General features: G+C 39.2%; 1 protein-coding gene across 5 annotated transcripts; it reads right to left on the bottom strand.

The window, feature by feature from the left end:
* Window positions 1-593: 593 nt before the first annotated feature.
* Window positions 594-24,166, bottom strand: LOC137976447 (uncharacterized protein PF3D7_1120000-like). 5 transcript variants are annotated; one of them, XM_068823808.1, is made up of 15 exons: window positions 19,922-20,113; window positions 18,387-19,384; window positions 17,354-17,389; window positions 16,329-16,584; window positions 14,629-14,834; window positions 13,049-13,800; window positions 11,994-12,051; window positions 5,359-5,496; window positions 4,609-4,708; window positions 4,146-4,188; window positions 3,942-4,017; window positions 2,585-2,656; window positions 2,257-2,348; window positions 2,053-2,143; window positions 594-1,055 (listed from the first exon to the last, which is right to left on the bottom strand). In XM_068823808.1, exons 2-15 carry the CDS (start codon window positions 19,164-19,166, stop codon window positions 1,017-1,019), a joined length of 2,739 nt encoding a protein of 912 aa, XP_068679909.1. In that variant the 5' UTR covers window positions 19,167-19,384; window positions 19,922-20,113; the 3' UTR covers window positions 594-1,016. The 5 variants fall into 5 exon arrangements, with proteins under 5 accessions (XP_068679909.1, XP_068679908.1, XP_068679910.1 ...); XM_068823807.1 differs by having other exon boundaries at window positions 19,884-20,109; XM_068823809.1 differs by lacking the exons at window positions 594-1,055; window positions 18,387-19,384; window positions 19,922-20,113 and adding exons at window positions 1,065-1,535; window positions 23,359-23,571; window positions 24,009-24,166.
* Between the last annotated feature and the right edge of the window lie 840 nt (window positions 24,167-25,006).

Below are 25,006 nucleotides of genomic sequence, written 5' to 3'. Positions count from 1 at the left end.
ACTCGACTCTACATGCATTTTCCACAACGTTTTCTGCAACTGGTCTTGCAACATTTTTGGCCCTTGCAAGGTACCGGTATGTTACATTGGGCAATGGAGTTTTGCGAGACAAGTTGCACGAAAGATTTCACCATGTAACCTCACATAGGGTTCTGAGGCCCATTTCTTGAAAGTCCAGGAACTTTCGGGTGTCTAGTCGTAATTCCCTCTGTATCTTAGATTGGTGATGTTTTGAGTTCCTTTTTGTTATCTTGAAAACATAATCAAAGAACATCTTTTTAAAAGAAGTGGATGGCAGGTTCACAAGTTGCTTTTCGGCCCAAAAAGGTATTAGGACCTTCGAGAAACGGTGCCTTGGTTATGGTAAGGTCATGATTCTAAAGAGGGTCTCTATGTAATGCTTACAACAGTGTACCATGTAATGTGAAGCTGTATTGGACAACCCTCCGAGAATCAGCTCATGTTTTAGCCAACTTGAGGCGATGACCGTGATATGAATCCAGTCCACAAAATAATGGTGGGAGGTGATAGTGTGCTCATGCACCCCTATCCTGTCTTCGTTTCGGGTAACAAAATAATGAAGTAGTCATAAATAAAAGCATTAATTATTTATTGTTTCTCAATGTAAAAATTGTGATCTTTTGATATTCAATTTGAAAAGCATTTAACATGTATAATTTAATTGGCCTTTATAGTACTTGTCTGTAATACAAACTCCAGTTCTTTGAACTTGTAAGTCTGTTGTAGAAAATTGTTATCAAGAAGAATTGGCATTCTGACAGCTTTATCTACCAATGATAATAATTATAAATTATAGGTAAAGCTGTCAGCATGACAATAATATCATTGTCATTGACGTGAAAAATATGTATGTACAAGATATTATAATTTAGTAATCCTGAATGGGTAGACCTTTTTGTAAACATCAATAAATTATTATTAAATTGCGATTTTTTTTTCTATACAATGAAAAGTCTAAAATTGAATGCTAACAAATTAGAATTAAATGAACTTGATTAGAGTACTTCTAAAATCTTCCTCACTGACGGATTAACCTGTTAAAAAAAGAAACAAAATCAACATTGATGATTAGTAACAGGAAAAGGAAAGGAACTTTATTTACGGTAAGAGTCTAGTCATTCTAGCGCTGGAGTACTAATTAATGACACTGTAAACTGAAATTAACAATTAACGCAAATCAAGTCAAATGTTGTTTTTTGAGGAGAGGGGAAACCTCTCAGTGCAGAGTAGAGAACCCACATATGACGCAGAGTCTGGGAATCGAACCAGGGCCACATTGGTGGGAGGCGAGTGCTCTCACCACTGCACCTCAATTTCAATTTACAAAATAATGTGATCCTAAAAGACAAGACATCAAATGAAAGTAACACTAGGAACAGTTCAACTTATTACCCTCAAAACACTACCTGTAATTTTTGGTGTTCTAGGGGGAGACTCTTCGCCACAGGCAAACTCCTCAAAAACCTACGTACTACTCCAAGGTCATGGTTTTTGACTCTGGCAACCTTGGTGTGCTGAGTCAGCACAGGACAATACAATAAATAATTATTAATTCTTTCATTCATATTCCAGGAAAAAAACCCATAATCTTGGTTCTTGATGTTTTTAGTAAATTGCTATTACATGCAATTAATTGTTCTAATAAAGTATGCATTAAAATTTGGAGGTGAACGTTTTATCTCAGACCACTAAGACAGAAAATTACTTATTTACCTTGGGTGCCATGAAACAAGTGTGTATACTAAAAACCAGACCTTAAAAGTGGCGTATAAGCAAGACTTCACCCACACACACTTAATTATTCAACCTCCATAGTACCTACATGTAAGAGGTATGCTTGGAATGGAAGACTTGTCATTGTTTGCTATTTTAAAGGTCCCTTACTGTTTTGTTAGTTGACTTGGAAGTCACCATCACCTAGTAAATTTTGATGAAGACAAAATCCGACAGAACTGGATAATCTAGAGAGTACTGTAATACACTGTGACTAAACTTCTCTGAATAACAAAAATTAATAATATGACGACTCACTGTGAACCCACTCAGCTTAGACTTAAGGCCACAAAAGTCTGCTTCTTCTATGACTTCCTTTGAGCTATATACACTGTTCTTTTCTGTTATCCTTAAAATATAAATCAGTCACATAAATTATTATACTTTAATCAGGTACGCTACACCTCCGTCAACTTACATGAACATGCTACATGTACACCAAAAAATTTGTTGAAAACTCACTGTATCTCTGAAAAGAGCAATCTTTCTGAAAACGCTGCGATTGCTGAGAACTGGACCAGATTGAAAGTTGACTTTTCATTACCATCAACCATCTGTGGGGAAAAAAAGTGGAAGCTCTTAAGGACTGGATAGAATCGTGGGAGTGGGTGGGAAGTGGGGGAAGTGGGTGCATTGGGAAAGGGACATTCAGGACACTGTTGACAGGACAATAACAGAAGCCATTTCCGCTGTGTGGTCGAAGATGTAACGTCCAGTAGGATAAGCAGCCAGAGAGAGAAGTGTATTAATTTTGTGATAAGCTTTATCTTAATACTAACAGGAACTTTACCTCGATAAGTTTGTTTACTTGATCTGTAGTAATGCAATCTACATGAATTTCTCTTAAACCTCTATCCATTTCCTGTAAGTTAAATTCAGAATAATAAATTATACTAAAACTAAATACAATTGAATCCTAAAAAGGAATAATTAAATTACCAAGTATTCTGTCGCTGTGGGCACTTTAGAATTGGGCACACCATGTACCTAAAATTACTGCGCCTCTCAATAACATGCGGACTCTTAAATTCAAAGGCCAAGCGACAAATGCGTTTTTCGCTACCGTCCATCAAATGTTCGGCGGCTCCTCCCAGCTTTGATTACTGCGCACTTGACAGTAGTTGGAATTTAAGCTGGGAGGAGGCGCCGAACATTTGATTGATGGTAGCGAAAAAGGCATTTGTCAGTTGACCTTTGAATTTAAGAGTCCGCATGTTATTGAAAGGCGCAGTAAATCAAACATTGGTTTTTGAGGAGAGGGGAAAAACCAGTCTTATACCTGATTCACACCAACTAAACACGTTTAACAAAATAAAAAATCAATTTTACGTAGGGTTCATTTAAGTTCTAATGTGTGTCTTCATTGTGTTGAATTTGGAGTCTACATTATGTCACGTAGTAACTTGTATCAAAAAAACCATTTTAAACCATGTTTGACTGAACAGCTTTTAAACGTGTTTAAGCTTTGGTGTGAATGCGGTATTAGTGAGAGTAGAAAACTGACAAACTCAACCTACACGTGACAACAAGTCTGGGCATTGAACCCGGGCCACACTGATGGGAAGCGAGTGCTCTCACTACTGTACCAGCTCTGACCCCTGACCTCTGTCCCCCATAATGATGATCAAAACTAAGTGGTTTAAATGAAGCTAAGATGGTTATAACAAACAAGGTTCCACACAGGACTGTAGCTAAGAATAAATTCATCTGGTTGAAGGTTCTAGTGTCAGGCGGTTCCCAGTGCGCAACACCTGGCGCGCACAAAAGCACTCAAACCCTAACCCTAACGCCATTTCATTTCCTGTTTTGATAAATTCTTGACTAGTGATAATTCCGTAGACAGGCAGATATTCAACTTTTTTGTTAACACGTTGAATGACTTTCAAACTTTGTAGAGAATAATTTGCGATCGTTGCTGTCACTTTGATTGACAGGCAAAATTCAGCTGGCGATCACCCCTTTCTCAAGCGGCAATTTTAAACGGCAGCCAGTGCTTAGGGACATCCCTGTCACCGAGTTTGAAATTTTTATTGGTAATGATAAAAGACGAAAAATGGTGAAAATCAGTTGTTGATGAAGTTGATCCTTCAAAGTACTATATTAAGTGGTACACTGACTATTAAAAATTAATAAATCATTAACCCCACCTTAACTGTTATAACATTATCTCTGTCCTTGTCAACCTTCTGAAATATGTGCTTGTAAAGTGCTTTCCTTCTTGTGCTATGAACAGTAAACAAACAAATAAATTATACCGTAACAGTAAATTCATTACGTGACCAAGGTAATTACAAGTTAAGTTAGACCAGATCTAAAAATGATTGTATAATAATGAAATCAATATCACCAACCTGATAATGCAGTACTTTGTTAAATATTGCATGGGTGTCATAGCTTAACAAGAGAAAAGGCATAGTATTAGACAACTGAATTTAAGAATAAATAATATTAATGTTTTGAGGAATGCCCCCAAGGGAGATTTTTTGTCCTTGGTAACATTATTTTCAGGGACCATTGATTGTAAGTGGTTTGACTTGTCTCTGCTTTGACCGATTTCAAACAAGAACTGTACTTCAATCAACTTCATATTTTTGTCAAAGACCAGATGTGTCTAAGTTTTTCATTATTTATAGAATAGGCAGTTTACCTGCGCCATGTGGACCACTGCTAGATCTACTCCTGACCAGCTTAATAAGAGACGAAGTATCATTAATTTACATCTTAGACATGTCAATTACTGCAACAAAAGACAGACTAAACTATGTAGATGAAGGCTTAATGGATGGTCATAATGCATCATTAGTGGATATGTACCTTCAAGCAACTTAACATCCATAGGAAGTTCAAAGCGACTTGTTTGTTTTGAGAGGGCTAATCTTCCCTGAAGCCATGGCTTCATACTTTCTCTCCTTCGCTGCAAAAAGGAAATGTTAAAATCTTAACAATGTGTGCCATGTGTACTAACAATACTTAGGGGTTTTCAATGAAATTGGTTCAAATGATGATAATTTAACAAGGTTGACCACCAGGACTTTAGTGTGTTCTTGACTGGCCAGTGACCAGTGGCCAGAGGTCAGTCTCACTAGTGCAGGCTTATAAGGAAATTATGTGAACTAAGCTTCTATTTAACCCTTTCACTCCCAATAGTGCCACTTATAGATTTTACTCTGTCTAACGCCAGACGATTTTACTCGTCAATGCGGAACCCCACGGGGCTGAAAGGGTTAACAACAGCTAGATTCACTCAAAAACTATGTCCCCATTAACCCTTTCACTCCCAATAGTGCCATGCACTTATAGATTTTACTCTGTCTAACGCCAGACGATTTTACTCATCAATGGGGAACCCCACGGGCTGAAAGGGTTAAGTACATGAAAGATATCTTGTTTGATAGTATTTATATCTAATGATATTTTCTTGAAACTTCAGATTCTTACAATTTACCCACCAAACTTAACAGACGTCTCACGAAGGGTTATGATTTTTGTTTCAAAGCATAATGATCTTATAATAGTAAATTATACTGCCCGAATACAAGTAAAAATTATGCTTTTTCTTACAACCTTGTGTTCTCCTAGGACAGTAGCCATAACTTCAGTACTCTCTGCCGATGGTTTGAATGGTGGCATTGTTGTGGAAGACAGTGACTTTTTTACATGCCGCACCTCTCGTTTTTGTTCCACGTGATAATCAAGTAAATCCTGTAAGCAAAAACAATAAGGGTACATAAATTTTAAAAAAGGCTGGCCTGTAAACATAATCTGAGTGATATCAATGTGACTCTCTTTTCATTTCTCCAAATTCAAGAAACAAATAAAATGGTGCTCCACTTAACACGAATGAAGGCAACAGAATGAAACACAAATTTGAACCTAAAGTGCTACAGTAACTATGTCCAAAAAATCAACATTTTTATTTTTCTTTGGATTTCCAAACTATGTTAACCCTTTGATGTCCAAACCGCCCAGACTTAGTATTTTACTCTGTCTAATGCCAGACAATTTTACTCGTCAATGGGGAACCCCTAGGAGTCAATGGGTTAATCACTCACTGAAAAACTATGTCACCATTAACTAAACATTAAAGAAATCCAAGTTTTACACCTTGCCTTCAAAAAGACACCTGTTTATTTTAACTATTTAATTGTCCACCATAAGTAGCTTTAAAATTGATCAAGCAGAAAATGATGTCAAAGAATTAATAGTTTAAGAATGCAATGCGTGTGTATGTGGCTGAATAACATACACACAGCACGGGAGTTTCTGGCTTTCAGACTTTTCAAACTCAATACATGTTTTGAATTATTGTTATAAACTGTGTTTACAAGCTGAAATTTTAAGCTAGTGAGTAAATGACATCACTCAGTTCCCTAGATCCAACACTCTGGGGTCTAATAGGTCAGTTTGGAATGTGAGTAACGGTGGATTGTGAAATCCAAAATTTACACTTAAAGTAAACAGCCTTTGGATAAAAATTCTGCAAGTCAAATGTTAACAATCACACTTTCAAAGTGATTTTTTTATCATAGAGCACTTTAATTTTGTCCTGAATTATCATACAAGTCATGTTTATGAAATGAAGCAGTTCTTTGACCCGGGTTAAGGTTGTCCAGCAGCCTTGGGTGGACAAAATAGCAATTAAAAAATTGTTATATCGAATGCAAACATTATAAAGTTTATTGTTTCTGTATGTTTGTTGTTTTCAAAAGTTTCTTGTGAATGAGATCTGGGACAGTTTTTTGTGGTCTTAGATGGTATTGTACTTTAAAAAAGCATGGCTTACCTGGGTTGCCATGAAAGGTGCAAGGTCAATAGGATATCCTTGATTTTTCATGGCTATTTATGGCACTGTTAAGCTAATATATTCGTCAACCACAATAATAAAAATTACTAATAAAGGTTATACATACATGCAGCCCTTGAGTGCACAAACACTTGAGAGTTGAGAATAAATACATATCTCCGCACATTAAGACATTGCACCTGCAGTTCCAAAATTAATGAAATCCGAATGTATCCATCTTCTCACGGAAACTTAATTACAGTTTGCACATGTTCTAAAATTCGTCATGCCACATATTCTCATGATCATCTCTCGATCTGAAACTCACTTCATGATTTTCACTAAAATTATAATTATTTTCTATGTTTGAAAATTACTCTTTATTTTAAACTGATCCAAGCAGTACATGTATGCAGGACTTGTCAAAATTAATGACACATTCAAAAGATACAACAACTTTTAAATTTTCATCCCTTACTCAAACACAGCAGTAAAACATTTAAAACAATGAATCCTCTAATTTATTTTTGGTATAAAGGTTGCTGTGTTAATTCATACTATGTTTTCCTTATGCTTTGATCAAGAAAGTGAACACAGTGATAAATTTAATACCATAACAACATTTGATAAGCTTCTTGAACAAAAGTTATTTACTTCTTGGGCATTAATGAAAAATCATTTCTACTCTGGGAAATGTGACTGATGTTATTATAATAATATTATTGAAAAGATGCATTAATTGTCGAGCTCCTTTATCACGTTACCATTATTGAGGAGAAACAGATCTTCACCAAGTATTTACATCTTGAGCTTGTGTCAAAGAATAATAACATTCAAGACGGTGATCCTTTTTAGTGTGAATTGGAGCAATGCATAAGCTTATCATTGACAACGATGCACACAGTTCAGTTTCCAGACCGACATAAACAAGAAATATAATGCTAACAAGAAGTCATTAAATATTCTCTTAAAAGCATGTGCAGGTGGTTGGGTAATAATGTTTTTCCCTTAGTCATTTGGAAGAAGTAATTTGATCATAATAATAATTATGGAATTTTTTATTATAATTATGTATAACTAAAATAATTATCATTTCAGTTATGCGTAACAATGACCTGTGCAGAGCCAAAAAAAGAAATAAATAAAGCACACTGAATAACTTTGAGATTTTAACAATTTCTGATGAAAATTTAAAAAAGTCCATTTATGTTTTTTCAAAATTTGACAAATTTGCTAAGTGGCAGCACTTGAAATGACTTCATTATTTATAATCCTCTTGCAAATACAGTAAACACTGTTTTTAAAATGCAATTACTACAATGGTTCAAGGCAGAAATAATAAACTTTACCAAAGCCTGCTAGAAAACTTAATGAAAGGCATATGCCACAGGGATTATTAAATTTTTATGTTATGACAATACAAAAATACTCTATCATAACATCTTCCTTGCATATATTATTTATCTGTTACATATTAAAGACTTCTATTTCTAGGCATAAAATTATCAGTACTTAAAATTAAGTTCATAAAACACATGAAAATGCACATTTTTTGTAATAAAACTAGTTTGTACGAAATGTAGACACGATCTAATTGTGATAATTGTCTCTTCATAGACTCCTGAAAAATTCAGGCAGTTTCAGCAGGATTTGAAGCCATGATCTTGCTTAAATTATCTAGTTAAGTGCAAGGATCGCTTAGAACTGCATTTCATCTATAACCCGCACTTCAAGTATATACATTTCTTTCATTGAAAACTAGTTTCTACAGAGCAGGTTAAATTATAGAAACTTAAATTTCCCCTCACTTCTTGTTGCCGACTGAGACACAATTTCTCTCAAAGCAAGTCAAGCATAAGTAGCACTTTTCAAGCACCAACAATTTGCAACATCACTGCTATAACATAAAACACTGAATTCACTTTTGGGCTGTGTCAAATTATTTTAAGTTTTAATAATATTATTAGTCATTCTATGAAAGAACTTGATTTTTTCTGAAAAATGTGACAAGAGCAAACAATAAACCTAATGGACTAACTACATGTTTCTGACTGTGAGGAGGTGGTATTCAAATTCTGAAGGTGTAAATTCTGCAGGTGTAAACCACTGCTTATCCTCAGCCCCAGACTTGACACTTACAAAATAGAGATTTTAAGTGTTTTCTGGAGGATAAGGGTGGTCCGAATGACTGCAGAGGCTATTCCTCCAACACATCCGGAAAAACCTCCAACTGACCAGACACCCCACCCAAACAACCTTTGCCAGAGGAGAGTAGATGGCGATTTTCTCATCCCCTTTAGTCAGCATGTTCCTATTCCAAGGCACCACGAAATCGACAAAAATTAATGTCCACTCCTAAGCCACTTGACCCACCACTGTGACAGTAATGTCTGGATGATTACGTTCCATCTTCTGTGTTGCCTTGATGCTCCTAATTCCCACCAGATCTCCACATTCCCATCCTCTGACACCCTCACCTCATCTGGAACCTCCTTACACAACACTTCACAAAATAGTTCTGACAAAGCCCCCAGTACACACTGAACCCCATCTCATCATACCTCCTCCAATATTCCCTATGCACCAAACCACCAAATACCCACCACATGCCCAACCAACGACTTCCACATCTTTGCCACAAGTCATACCCCACACTTTGGATCTACATGTACATCCTCCTCCTAAATAGCAGCTGTGCTCTGTCTTAAATACCCAGCTCTAAGCCAATGCCAATGACACAACCTCTCATCAGCCACTTCACTGACATCCCTCATAGACGTCCCATGCAACCTCTTCTCCCAAAAAATATCCTTCCTTGCTTCCTTGACCTGCCCCTTGTACTCGTTCTTTGTTTCTCCCACTGGCAATGCCCCTCCAACAACCCTCAACAACCCTCAACATCCACTTATCATTCACCTTGACTCATTCAAACAAACCAAGTCCCTCTTCCTTCACACTGATCAATCCCCTCCGATATTGCCATGATCCTTCCTCTCAGGTACAACCTCACCACACTTCCTTTCTTGTGGAACCAAACATTGTCAACCTTTTTCTCACCCTCAGTTCCTCAAATATTCCAGCTTGACTTTCTCCTTCTACATAATATCCACACCCTCCAACACACCCAAGTAATCAACCTCACCCATCACCTGACCATCCAGCAACACAATTCCTTCAACACCAATGCAGCACACTTGTCCAGCCCAAACTCCACCCGTATGTCCTGTGAAAAAACCCGGATAACACTGATCAAACTCTCCAGCCTCTCTTCAGACCTTCCATACTGCTTCAAATGGTTGATCAAACTCCAATACATCCCACGCTTGTACCCAGTGTTCTCCCTTTTCAACAACGTAGTAAGAGGATCATCACAAGAACAAACTACAGTGCAATCAAGGAGTCCCCCCCCCCCCCCGGAATATTCCACTTGGCCCAACACTTCCTCATATATTTTGACCTCAACACAGTTTTGCAATTGCTCATACTACCATACAACAAACTCTGCATGTTGTGAGCCACCTTAACAGTTTCCAACATTTCAATAATCCATCAATGCAGCACCATATCATAGACCTTCCGATTATCTATCCACCCCATCGTGAAACACCATTTCTTCACCAGAGCCTACCTTAACACTGCCAATATATATGTCTATCAACAAATCTTCATTCCTAACCCGCGACCTCTTCTTACTCTGCTCATCCAGAAACAACCTGCTACCCTGAAAATGTCCCTACAGCTTTTCTGCTAATTAAGATCCCAGTGAGTAGCTTTCACATGGACAGATAGTATGCAACTGGTCTGTAGTTGCTATAGCCACAGTTACCTTGGCACAATCCTTCTGAGTCAACAATGTCCTCCCCTTTACCATCCACTCCGTTACCTCCCCACTGTCCAAACAATACTGCAAACTCTCTGAAATCAACCCATGTGAAGACTTAAACCACCTGGACCCCGAGCCTTCCAATTCACCATCTTCCGAATTCCATTTTCCACGTCCTCAACACCAATCTTCACTTCTTCTTGCTTCTCCACATTGCCCATCCTGTACCTCACCTCGTCCAACCAACAAGCATCCTTGTTATGCCTCTTCTCTCAAGGAAAGGAAAGGAAAGGAAAGAACTTTATTTAAGTGTCTAGTCGTTCTGGGGCTGGTGCACTAATTGACGACACTGTAAATTGAAATTAACAATTATGGCAAATCAAGTCAAATATTGGTTTATGAGGAGAGGGGATTAAAAGCAGAGCACCCGAAGAAAAACCTCTCAGTGCAGAGCAGAGAACTAACAAACTCAACCCACATATGACGCCGAATGTGGGAATCGAACCCAGGCCACACCAGTTGGTGGGAGGGAGAGTGCTCTCACTGCGCCATCCCTGCAACCCACTGACCAAATTCCACTCCAGAACCTCATTGCCTCCCCAGCATTTGGTGCTTGGGTCAGCCCTGAGTTCACCTTGCCCCCAAAATCCCTTGTACAGACCCTGGTTTAATTCTTGAACAAAGTGTTCTGTATAGTCTTTGTACAGTTGTCTTCAAACCACCAAATTTTTGTGATCCCAGACTGGATATTCCTCTTCAATAACAAAGTCATTGCAACTGTTCCCATCTCAACAACCGGATACGTCCTATTCAACCGATCACTGTCCTTCCAAGAACAGTCCCCTTCCTCATCTCCTCGATCCTTGCCAAATCCTGCTACCATTCGACGGTGCTCTTCTCAATCCTTCCTTGCCACCTGGGTTTCTTCTTAAGTTTCCAGTCGTTCACCTCTCTATTCACTTTACTCCCATCCTAAGCCTTCAAACCAGGAACCTCAATCCACTCCTCACTACCAAAGACTGCTCTCACCTTCTAAAAAGAACCTTCTTCTCATTGCTCACTACTCTAGGACCATTATCATCAAGACAAGTAATAATTTTTATAGTAATCAACTTCCTCATAACCACTTTGACATCTCCACTGATGCTACCCTTCTTCCCCTTTCTATCCTGTCCTCCAGCCAAAATAAAATTAGACAATTTGGCAAAAAAGACCTGAATTACTGGATACTCAGCAAAGTGCATTTGTAGTCCTAAGATTGTCCATATTTCCTTTGACTTTCTCTGAACATGTCAATTGTCTCAGAAACGCAAAACATACAACTCCTTCACATCGATTTGGATTTCTGTGTGATTCCTTTCATTTACAACACAAATTATCAAAACAAAAAATTGATCATGATTATTGAGACAACCAAGGTGAGCAAAACTAACTAACTTGCAGGTGTTTACAAACTCACTGGTAGACATTGGCAAACTGATCGACCCAAGATAAAACAACTGTAAACCCTAGGAGAAGTATGCTCGCCACACCACATTATATTTATTATCATGGTGATCATAATAATCATCATCATCATTTGTGACATCTTACCTTTGGATTATACATCCTGTAAGCTCCAGGTGCCCTGACATATTCTGGCTTGGGTAGACTATAAAATCAAATCAAATGACTGTCAATTTCACACTCATTCCTTTACAATGTCAATACAGGGTCAACCTTTAGCTGCCTCTCATTATTATTATCATTATTGTTAACTTCAAAGTTCAGACTTGAAGCTTTCAAGTTGGCAGTAATACCATACTCAAATGTAATTGAATCCCACTCAAGCAATCTTATGTGAAGAAATGGTGCCATATCCTAGGGGTGATGAATGGTAAAATCTGAGACGCGTCAAGACCCTTGTTTGTGAATCCGAGACAGAGACCAAAACATGAATACTTCACACCAAAATGTGGGAGGCGTGGTAGCCTCATGGTTAGAGTGCTTGACTCTGGATCAAGCGGTCCAGGTTCGGGTCCTGGCCGGGGACAATGTGTTTTGTTCTTAGGTAAGACACTTTACTGTAAAGGTGCCTCTCTCCACCCAGGTGTATAAATGGGTACCGGCAAAATGCTGGGGGTAACCCTGTGATGGACTAGCAACCCATCCAGGGGGGACTAGAAATACTCCTGGTCGCTTCATGCTAAGGAAACCGGAGAGAAGCGTCGGCCTGATGGGACTTCTGGCTCATCAGCAGAGACTTTCACACCAAAATGAAATACAATATAAAAGAGACTTCGAGACTCTTTGCAAAGAGATTTCGAGATCGGATGAAAAGTGCCAAGATTCTAGAGGTACCATTAAATTTTGCCACCTCTTTTCCTGGGATAAGAGTTTTTGTCAAAGATACATTGTGAAATAAGTGAAAAAATAACTGAGAAAAATTAATGGGGTGGTATAGCATACTGATAAACTGAGCAATAACATGCATGATCACAATCAATACAAAGGAGTCCAACATGACAGATATTTTGTTTAGCCTTGTATTGATTCATACTACTTTGAGTGAATGTGCAGACTCCTTCCATCGGATTACAAAATCTGTTTCCCTCTACATCAATAGATGGCAAAATATGAATAGAGTACATTGAGTCATCAACACTCACACAGTGGGTTCCACTTTTGGAGGTTCCTCTTCTCTTTCCTCTTCATGTTGCACTTTGGTCTTAGGTTCCTCTTCTTTGTTGACCTCTGGATTCTTACCAGTTTCATCATTCACTGCTTTCACTGGCGGTTTTCTGACCTTTGACAGGTCGCCTGGCAGCTCTCGTTCTACATTGAATGCAGCTTTCTTCTGTGGTACTGGCACACTTACTTTCTCTTCTGGCTTTGCTAAAGTAGGCTTTAGAATTGAGACTGGCCTTACTGGTTGCTCCTTCTTTTCTTTCTTGGACTGTGGTTTGTAGCTTGTCAAAATAAAAGAATCTGCAAACTTCACTTGATTAACTTGTGGCTTGACTTCTTCAAATTTGCTTTGGTTATTAACAGAAACTTCCTTTGGCAATTCTTCTTCAACTTCTGTCACAGGTACCACAGGATCTCTGATTTCATGGTCCAACTCTGGCAAAATATCCTCTTCTAAAGGCCTCTGGTCACTCAACTCCACATCTTCCAAAGGCCCCTCAACATTCTGCTCCACAGTGTTTTCTGAAAAATCCTTATCACCCAGTGGTTCCTCGTTCTCTAGCCTGACCTCCTCCTGAGTTGCCCACTGTGGAATTTTGGGAACAAGAGCTGGCAATTCATTTTCCTGTCCACCAGATGAAAACAGGGCCTCAGATTCTTGTTTCACATCCTCAGGGTGTGACGCACTACCACTTGCTGACTGCTCCACTTTAGTTATGATAACTTCAATTCCCTGTATAAGAACAACAGTCATGTACATGATTTTGTATCTTCAGTGACCTCGCAAAAAAAGGCAATCAACCACTGATTACGACCTACAGTCTGTGACAAAATTCGTTGGAACAGTACACAACTATTATACAGATCTGAAGCTTTCACAGCTTAGTCTCCCCTCACAATGTTGTTTTAATGCGAGTTTCTGAGCCCATTTGCCATTAAAACAACATTGTGGGAGGGAAAGGCATTGTAAAGTGTTTACACAGTTTTGTCCAAGATTGTAGGTTTTTCTCACTTTGCTTACTTTTACTCCTAAAAATCTGAATCGCGAGTTTTCAAATAAACCTACAAAAAGCTGACTCCCTGTAGCTGTGGACAGAGCTCAGTGTCCTTGAACGGATGAAAAATGAGATGGACTTCACTTCCCGTCCTTGGACCCCCTCCCTCCCCCCTCCCCTAAAAAAACACGCATTAAACCCTACATCAATCCCAAAGGAAGATTTCAATAACATTCCAGCCACAACACTATGGTGTCCAACAAATGTGACCATGAATGCCGATCACTTGGATACTGTCCTGTTAATGGGCTTGTCAAGCTTGTGGTAGGGAGTCATTTATACACCTGGGTGGAGAGATGCACCGTGAGAGTAAAGTGTCTTGCCCAAGAACACAACACAATGTCCCCAGCCAGGAGCACACTGACCATGAGGCCGCTGCGCCTTCCACATCTTCATAAAGCGTTGCTGCTTAAATCCTTACTTCCAATAACTCAAACCTTTTTCAGTAATATTTCTCTTGAAGGTTCAAGTTATCAGGAGTCAACTGTACTTTAAAAACACTGTACCTGGCCAACAACAGTAAGTTCTGAGGTTTGGTCTTCATGTTCACACTCCTCTTGGACCTTCTCAGGGGTGGCATCGGCAGATGCATGATCATTGACATTATTGCACTCTTCATCTTTGTCATCTGCATGTTTTACACCCCCATAGACATCAGCAAGATCTTTCACTGTGCTTGCATCCATATCCAATTCTGATTGCAAATCTTCACCTGTAGATTGTTATATTGACATGATGTTACATGTAATTAGAAATAATGTATGTGTGTTTAAATTTTTTTGAACCAGTTTAATTTTAATGTTTCTTTGTCTACTAATCATTACCATAATCTGAAACAAAGGAAAATCAAAATTGAACTGATTTAAACAAATTTTAGAGCCAGAAAAAAAATTACACCATGATCATGACTTAATGTCACAAACAATAATTATTGGAGACGCAGTATTGGTGGGAGGAAAAAGGCTGAGGATGAAGTGTTGTCCAGGACCCAAGTGCCCCCTGCCACTGCAAAGCCAGTCACTGGGGCTAGGCTAGTGTCAGCGAGCTGGCTGTGCATGGAGTGCAGCTGCCCTGAGCAATGTGTACCTATGCTAAGCTCCTACAAGGTTAGGCCAGCAAGGGGAAGCAGATGGGCCAGCATTTCTCACCCAAGCTACATGTAGGGCAACGCTGGCATCACTTTAGTGTGGGACTGAAGGGTTGGCGCCATTCCTATGGTTCTGGAACAAAATCCTACCATACTGAGGCAACTAAAAAAATTGTTTAGAAGAAAAACAGATGCCCCACCCAGGATGGTGCAAATGCAGCATGCTGGTAGAAGCCTCAGACAGGATTCTTCTGAGAGTGCTACCCCCTTACCAAGATCCCTAAATCATTACGAAAAAGTTCAATGTCATTTAAATGCATAATAAAATAAACATCAAGAACATAAGCCAGTGGCAAATCCTGGCCAGTAAAGATCAAACAAGGATCTTTAACAAGATCACTTAAGGGTTAAAGGTCCACCTTCAACCGGCAGGCTTTCAGCCCATTTGTTTTGTGAAGGAAATTTGCATAGGTCAATAGAGTGATCAAATTGGATGAATTTCAGCTTTGACAGGATTTTCAAAGATAAAAATAGGTCCACCGCATGAAGAGGTAAATGACACTTCAGTGCACAATGAATTACATGTCAATAACACAGACATCTGGTTAATGGCAATACCTGGCGCGAAAAAGTTGATTAATGCAAATAAGTTGATGTTTCTTTGACATCTTTGACATCTTTTCAAAAAAAGGTTTCCAGCTGTTTGGAATCAGTTCATTGTTCAAGTCTTTTTGGGGGGTCACATACACGTAAGTAGGTAAGCCCTGTTTAATTAAATGTGCCACCCCAAGCTGTACACTACATGTGTGCATGTTTATATTCAATTAAAGGACAGTGGCCAAACATTGTCTTACTGGACAAAGCTCTGAAGAGGATGATCGGATAGGAAGTGGTGGGAAAGAGTGGAAGTGTTATCTTTGAACAGGATGCCAAACCATAAGGTGCTGGCCTGCCGCCTAGATCATATGTGATATACCGGTTCTTGATTCTCGATAAAGACTGATGGTTGGTTGAACGTTGATTAGAGTAGGATTAATTCCAGTATTTTATTTACTATTATACAGTAGATCTGTAGTTCTTTTTCATATTTTAATTTTAATTAGTAACTGATAGATTTACCTTCAAGTTGAAGTGTGTCACATTCATCTCTGTCAGACATTGATGACGCAGAGGGTGTGGGAGGTATTATAAACTGCTCCTGATACAGAACAATCTCTTCATCATCATCATCATCATCATCTCCTGCCAACAGAACCTCAGGATAATTATCACTCAACATCTCATTGCCAACAGATGTTCGTACTTCTTCCCCTTTTATCCAAAAACCAGCTGGCTTCACAAAATGAAGGTATTTGGGAACATCTCCTCTGTGGAACTAAATTTGAATATGTTTTTTTTTATTACTAAATAATAAAATTAACCTGTTATTGATACTTTTTATACCACATTCTGAGAAGGCACGGTTTAGTGCCTCAGTGATCAGAGCCTCGCCACTAACTCATGTGTCCCAGATAAAAATTAATTACCAGACTGAGTAATCTTTATGTGGGTTTCAGTTACTTTTAATTTCCTCAGAGCTTTTTTTCAGGATATGCAAGGTTTTCCCTCATATCATGAGCAGCATCCATTGATTTTCTTTCATTCAGAGCTGCTCTATACAATAATATGGGACATGAATAAGCAAATGATTTAACAAAAGGAATTTCCATGTGTCACTCAATACTTATTCACAAACTCAGTGGGAGTTTAAAAAACCCTCATACCATTTGCAAAAATACAGTATATATTTTAGCCCACAGCTTTCAGGTCTGCTCATCATTCTCATCATTTTACTGCAAATGCATGGTAGAGACCAGGTTCAACAGTTTGAAAATTTTGAAATTAATGCTCTATCATATTCATAATCATATATAAATTGTAAAGACTGTTTAATTGCTCCAAATAGATTTTAAAGAACAGGTATGTTGACAAAGAATTTTCAGGGATCAAGCCAGGATGATTTGCCAGTTGATCTCCATGTACTGTCCAAAGCTTTGATGGGTTTTCCCCCAAGATTCTCCACTTATTTGGAACATTGTACTTATGCAAAATTCTTTTATTAATATGAATAATATAATAAAATAATAGTATGCAACACAACTTACCACTGCAGGTCTGGGTACAGGCCAAAACTGTTGCCTCTATGAAAGGAAAAATATTTTTTTTATACTACATGATTCTACTACTTAAAATGCTGATAGTTATTTAATACAATTATTTACTATCATGATTGTTACTATTGAACATGCTATGTCTTAGACAATTGGAAATGGCACTGAGTCTGTTCGACTTTCAGATTACCATTGCCATCTGTCATTGCCTGAGGGCATTATACTTTGCCTAGAGTCAAGACATATTATTTTTGTCAATGCCAATAATCGATGTTGACAAAACTATTATTCATTTGATGGTTAATAATTTTGATGAAAATCATGAAGGCAGGCAGCCTTGTTTCATGAGGCATTCATTTTCTTAAATAATATATTATGTATAAATAATTAACAACTATTCACTGAAATGGAGGTGGCTATTGGTGGATATTTACTGAGCTGTGAAACTGTGAAATTGTTTTTTTAATGTACTACTTGTTTGACTGCTTGTCAAGTTATGAAAAGATCATGTACGTTTTTCGACTGCTGTATTTCACGCCTTCATAATGCTTTAAAGTGCTGGAAATGGCGTTTTTGATGGAAAAATCAGAAGCAATTTGGGAGGGGGGGGGGGGGGGCATGACCCCAGAACCCCCTTAAGGGCTCACGCCAATGGTACTCACCTTCCACACAGCTGATGGCATTGAAAGTTACTAAGGTGTACAACCCCCCTTTCAGGACTTCCTAGATCTGCCCCTGATATCCTATTATTGTGCTAGTGCCAATAGCTACAAAGAATTTCATGCCCTATTAAGCTCAACATCAATATTTCACAGGATACTGTCGTACAGTTTCACAGAATGCTCCAGGATTCCTTAAAAAAGCTAAAGTACTTTGCACCTTAAAAAAAGTAATCAACTAACTGGAGTTATAAGAGAGCAGGCAGCAGGCTTTATGAATAACCCCATGGAAGAAAAAAACCCCTTTTGTCCAATTAGTTTTATCATGAGGACTAATCTCTTGCACATGCAGGATTACTGGGACCTACCGAACTGCAAACTGAATTGGGCCTGGGTTGATAAGCTGAACAGCAATGTCTTAATCCATTATGTGACAGGACATTTTGAACAACATCTGGCATGCAGTTAAGGGGACGAGTAAAAGCTTTCAATCTTTGAATATCTGAACTATGTTCAGGAACTGAGCAGACGACCTCAATAGAGCTAAAATCATATGGGAGTGGTGCTGACTTGCACCGTTCTTTGTGGCGTCTGTCCACTTCTTCACGCGACAAGAGTGAATGTTGGCTCTTTGCAGAGCTAGTTCTGTTTTGCCATGCCCGCTTTGGAGCAGTTCTTCCAGCCGAAGTGGCAGATGCTTTGCCACTTTTTCCAGTTTTACGACTTTCAGGTAGTTGGTAATGGTAATTCGATGGCCTTGCTGGAGCAGATTTGCATCTTGTTATATGAGAAGTAAGAAACAACGCTGTTGGTGAAGAGCCAGCGGAAGGATTAGTCTTTTGCATTGATCGTGAACTAATTGAACTTCTACCACTCTTAGATGACAATGGACGAGATGTTGCTGGAGTTGGGGAAGGATTCCTTACAGATTTGTGGCTCTGGATCAAGCTTCTCACAAAACTGTTTCTATCATTATCACCAATACTTGGAGCAGCACTTTTAATACGCCGTCGAGGCTTTCCTTGTGGACCTCCAGGGACAGCAGCCAAGTGATAGAAATCATGCAAAGAATATGGATCAAAAGAATCCTTTGCAGCAGCTCTTCTCTGCCCCTTGGTTGTCCACAGTATATGCTGATCATAAGCCATGACTAATTAACACAGCATCAATAACCAACACAGATTCTTTTACAAGATTTACATTTAATGTCTCAGTTGGAATCACAATGCCCGACTGGAATGGGAAATGATGCAGTCAGCAAAAGCAAGTATCAGTACTGTCCAGGTAGTTTTCGCTATATGCACATCTGTCCTCATGTTTTAAGACCAGGTTGCCTTCATTGCAATGCCAGGTTTTCTCCTTAAAACTATTTCAAAAGAAAACGACACGCAATACTTAATTTCATGTTATTTTTAGGCTAAAGTGCATAACAATCGCTATATCAAATTCGTCTTAGAAAATAAACAAAGGCAGAATTGAAATTAAATCGAGGGCATATATATGGCTCGTTGTCCAACTGTTATTACTAAGGTTTGGAACGTTAATTTAAATTGTGATGGGTGTTCCGTAGAGGAAAAAATAACAAACTTAGAAAAACAAGAGAGTGTAGCTAAGAATCCTGTTTGACTGCAGGACACCTAGACGATTTTGTGTTACCTGATTTTCTCTTGATAAGCCATCACAGAGCCAAAATATAAACATAGCGTTAAAGCTAAATGAACGTCCATGCTCCATTCATCACTCTTTATGGAAACTACCTGTATATCTTTGCATTTACAAAGGGCCATAATAACAAACTAAGCTAATGAAACGTTTTCTTTCGTTCAAGTTCTCATAAACCAACAAAAACACTTAACGAGGCATACCGCAAATTATAAAGTCGGCTGGTCGCATGTGAACTAACCATCGATGGAATATGAGAAATTGCTTCCTTTTTCACCCCATGCAGTCGATGGCCATCTCCTCCGGCCCACGAATTAGCACATTTGATCGCTTGTCCCGCTGTTTGCCATTAACTATAAACCCTCATAGCAAGAATAAACACTTTCTTTTCACGTTGTTTGACGTTTCCAGTCATAAAGAGTGCACTAAACCAATCACAAACGATATTAGAACAGAGCATCTCTTTTCCGTTGTCATGACAACGAAGCGTATACATTAGTTACTTCTTGTGAGTCAGACCGAGACGCTTGGGCCACGCCGGAAATAATGTCAAACAAAAGTACTCCTTCTCCACCGAACATAAACATCAGGACGCTTGTTCGAACAAACTATACCCTGCCTGAACAATGGACACTTGTCAAGGACTGGCACATGGAAAAGAGAAGTCCGTTTGAAGACTGGAGGTCTCTGACAAACTCGCAAATTGCTCATATGTATCAACAGATGAAGGCGTCCATCGAAGAATATCCAAATGCTTTGCTGCATTAAAGATTGTGAAAATCATGATGGTAAAGATGAACTTAAAAACTGCTGTGAACTGGACGCGCGTTTTTTATTCTTCTTCCCTGTTACGGCAGAGTTTGTTTATATTCAGTTATTAATCATTTATTTCATTTGGTGTTGTCTGGAATTCTGATATCTTCTGCGGCTGGATACATCAACTGCGGATCTGGACATGATTTAAGAGACAATGATTTCTTTTCTTAGGGATAAAAATGAGTTATAATGACTCTAGACATGAAAGTGCTTTTAACTTAGAGTTTTGAGTCAACCGGAAATGGTGTACTGTTTGTAATCTCAGTCTCTGTTTCTGTCTGACACAGAAATGGGTTTATCAACTGATCTTGCGTTGATGATGATGTGGTAAATTCAGTTAACCAGCCATCTGATGAAGGGCTGACGCTCGAAACGTCCTTCGAATTTCTTTACGATGGTCAAGTTTACCAGTTCTGTCAACTTTGATTGTGTTTCACTTCCCCAACGACGCAGCACGACCGTTTCTTCATCCATTTTGTGTTTTAATTGTCTGTATGACAGAGATAAGAAACAATAGAAAACTTCGACGGCAAAGAACGCATTGCAACCTGCCTAAAACGGCAGCCTGACAAAACGCGACAGTCTTTCAACTCTAGTTTTGCCAGTTTAAGCACTTCGACTCGTTCAACTTCAACTGTTGTTGGTTCTCATTTGGTCTCATTGATCAACGCAGTCCATTTTTAAGAGTCTTTCCTTGTCGCGTCTACTCATGCTGAAAAACGTCCCAAGACGGGGCCTACGGTTTGCAGTCCTTATCTGAAATGACTCTGTTGAAAGTCATTTTCGAAACTTTTATTAGACAACAAAGGGGAAGTCATTTTTTCCCTATGTTCTTAAAATACTAAGCTTCTTCTCTGAAAAAGAATATCGGCACTGTCATTGTAGACTTTAAGCAAGCGGGTTCATTTGGGCCAGGCCTTTGGGCCAGGCCATTTAATACGAACTTCTCGAAACTGCGGAAATGAATGGATTCCTTGCCAAGCTGAGACGCAACTGATGTCCACAAGCAAAAAGAAGGGGGAGAAAACTGAAAAACCAAATACCCCCGTTGACCAACCGTCTAGACTGTAGGAATAGGTCAGAGGGAGGGGACGAGAATTTTTAAGTCGGTTTACGGATTTCGCATTGAAAATATGAGTGTCCTTATTTATCTTCACATTTTCAGCATTTTCGATTTTCGGGCAACACAAAAGCGTTATTTCCTTTTGCGACTGAAAGAAAAGGACCTAAGGAAACGACCTAAGGTAACGAATTTCCAGTCACTCTTGCTCGTTTGGACGATTTACGATTTTCCAGTTTTGGAAGAGTTTTTCTGACATTTCAAAGTTTCTTCAGAAGTGTTATGCCTCCTTCGGTTCTGTTAATCTGTAAGAAAAGTTTGCTAAACCAAGCTACCTCCTCAATTTTTCCCCTCCATTTAATGAAAGAGTTAACCGGTGCCATACAAAATATGAAATGACAAGTGGATGCGGGCAGTGGAAGTAGAAGCAGGCAAAATGGTTGTGGTGGTAGGTTAGATCGACGTCTAAAAGAGCGAACTTGATCTGGTGAATGGCAAATTTGTTGTCAAAGTGGGAGAACAAATACGGTAACGGTACTGGGCGAAATGGAAGTGGTAGCGGGCGAAACGAATGTGGTGGTGGGCGAAGTGCTTTATATTAAATCCTAAATAGTTGTAGACGTCATTTCAAAATAAGCATGCAATCTGCTTTTTGTGTCAAGCTCCTTTAGTAAAGTCTTATTTACTTTGTTATGTCCCCGACCGACCGACCCACCTTGAGATGCACTGGAGATGGTAAGCGATGAGAAACACACTATGGGGACGGCCTATTCGATTCAAATAACTACCGCTTTCAACAGGTAATTTTTTTAAATGAGCGACCTTCTTCCCAACCCCCTCCCCCTCCTCCTTCCTTAAAAAGCCAATTACGCTAAGAATTTGCACCTCGCAAACGTCTTCTCAGTTCCTTGCTGTTTACAAAGAAACTTACTGGAACTAACTATGCGCAATCACAACTGCAAAGAACCGCGTTAAAATTAACACAGAATTGTTACGCTTTTACTGTTTCAGGCAATTCTCACCTAACCTGGATGCCAGAGGATTTTTCTCTCAGAGCGACGCCCTGAGAGAGAAAAACCTCTGGCAGCCAGGGTAATTTTCACCTCGCCCACCATCTATTTCGCCAACCAGTGCGGTCAATCTAATCTAGCCACTTCCCTTGTAAAACAATTTTCATCTTTTTCGATGGCGAAGGTACAACTTTCACTTTATTCAATGCAAGAAATAGCCAATGCAATACTAATGGACGAGGTGGTAAGTGAAGTGGCTGTCTTTAATATATGGTGACAAATTGCAGCCGGATCAATTGCTTGGTGAAGTGGGCGACATGAACAATGGTAGCAGGCGATCCGGATATGGTGGACGAAGTTGATGTGGTAAGTGAGCAAAACAGTTATGGTAGCGGGCGAAGTGGAAGTGGTAATGTGCGACATGGATATGGTAGTGGGCAAAGCGGGTATTGTAGTGAATGAAGCAGATATTGTAGTGGGAGTAGCCTGCGATCGCAAACGTATTTCCGGCGGAGAGAAACGACCGCCGGAAATACGTCTGCGTCCGCAGGCTATAGTGGGAAAAGTAGACGTCGAAGTTCGCAAAATGGATATTGTAGTGGGCGAAAAAGATGTGATAGTGGGCGAAACGAAACTTGCACAGAGACTCCTCTACAGCTGACTAAGGTCATTGACAGAATCAATTATTCAACCACATCGAAAACCCTAGGGTATGTTAATTATAATGGAAAGATCAGATGTTTTGTTGAAGACGGAAGCAATACATAAGAAAATCACCGAAATGTTCCTTACCTTGGCCGCAATGTCCCTTGCTTTCCTGGATCTCAATCCAAACCGACCCTTGTTGTCTTCATACTTCATGGCATCGAGCTCATCTGTGCATTTGTCGCAATGCGACCAAGGGGCTAAATGAGATTGGCTCTTTCTTTGAAAATAGACGTGATTAAGATGGTACGAAAACCAGAACCTGTACTGCTCCCAAGCCCGTTGAGAATCCATGTTTCTCTGCCGAATAAGAAAACTCCATGCGAGTGATAAATTGGTCGGATGGAGGAGAACGATATTTGTACTCAGTTTAACTCGAAATTACGAAAAAAACTAGCCTTAAAGTATTCAGGGGTTTAGAGACGAATTCACCCTGGAACTTCACAGCGTTAAATTTGTTGCAGATGGTTGACACAAAATGTAAGTTTAAAAAAATTCGCAATAATAGAAGCAATTTCGAACGAACTCGTTCCGGGCGAGATACACTGCTTACAAAGGTCAAAAACTGGATATCAAAAACGACCTACGATAAAACAGGAAAAGTCATTTCAAATTTAAGAAGCTAAGGAAACTGTGTTTTAGGAATCGCTACTATGCTTCACTAACTACACTGCAACTGAAATAACGATTGGTTGAAGAAACTCAATGGGATACCGTAGGTTTAAATAATACATTACCTACATTAGACGTTAATTTTGAATTTTCTTTCAAAGAAGAAAAGTGTCCAAAAATTGAGAAACGGCGATTTAATGTTCCTCGCCCTCGGGCAACTTTCATAGGGGAAACACTACTTTTGCAAATAAACGGGAAACCACCTTTCACGACTTCAATTTAAGATGCAAAGGGAAGCCTTTCTCAATGCCGCTCAAAATTCATAATGCGTTATCCACTTTCATGAAAGGTCTATGACTTATTGATAAGTTTCGCGCAATTCGTTGTTAGGCAACAGGAGGTCTAAAGAGCAAACACATTCGAAAGTCGTAAATACTCGCTAGCTCCGTGAGCGGGCAAAATTAACCAAATCCCGCGCTGTGATTGGCTACCCGAGCGGGCAAGATAGCCCCATCCTGCCTGCTCGGGATTTCTGGCTTGGTCCCGCAAGATCAAAGATCATTTTTTGGTGTTTTATCCCATATAATAAATCCTATATCGACCAAGCTTGTTCGGTCAAGATGGCAGGATATTGGCCTCGTTCTTTTTTTGCGTGTTTATGGACCTTGACTTCATCTTGGTCCATAAACACGCAATATCCAGTCATCTAGACCTCATGATCACGCTTGGTCAATAACCCATATATAACGTGGAAAAACGCTGGGGGACAGCAGTAGAGGGGAATTGACTTGTGAACCACCGCAACACCACGGCAAGCGAAAACGCATTAACAAACGATAAAAATTGCACATTTTAATCACCATTATAGCCCAACGCAGTCACAGGGTAAAACACGATGCAACCAAAAAATCGCTACCGTGGGACGAAATGTAATCAAAAGCTGGAGTTGGACAAGCCAGAACACTATCAAAAATCGGAAATTAACTGTGCAGCGATTCGTTCCCCGTGCTCGGCTTCATAAATTGGTTCACTTCGCTTGTTCTTCTCTACATCGCATTTTATCTGCTTTAATCGTTATGATTTGAAGTCTCCCAGATACCTGTCCAATTAGTATAGCACTTAT

The sequence above is a fragment of the Montipora foliosa genome, chromosome 11 (genome assembly GCF_036669935.1).
Source record: "Montipora foliosa isolate CH-2021 chromosome 11, ASM3666993v2, whole genome shotgun sequence".
Classification (NCBI taxonomy): Eukaryota; Metazoa; Cnidaria; class Anthozoa; order Scleractinia; family Acroporidae; genus Montipora; species Montipora foliosa.
Note: the sequence above shows the minus strand (reverse complement) of the source record. Positions and strands in the feature narration are given on the sequence as shown.

Coding starts and splice junctions, on each gene's coding strand:
- LOC137976447 (XM_068823805.1), bottom strand. CDS start 19,166: ATGGCTTATGATCAGCATATACTGTGGACAACCAAGGGGCAGAGAAGA. Junction 17,390..18,386: donor CCAATTCAGTTTGCAGTTCG/GTAGGTCCCAGT, acceptor TTCCTTTCATAG/AGGCAACAGTTTTGGCCTGT. Junction 2,349..2,584: donor AAGTAAACAAACTTATCGAG/GTAAAGTTCCTG, acceptor TTTTCCCCACAG/ATGGTTGATGGTAATGAAAA.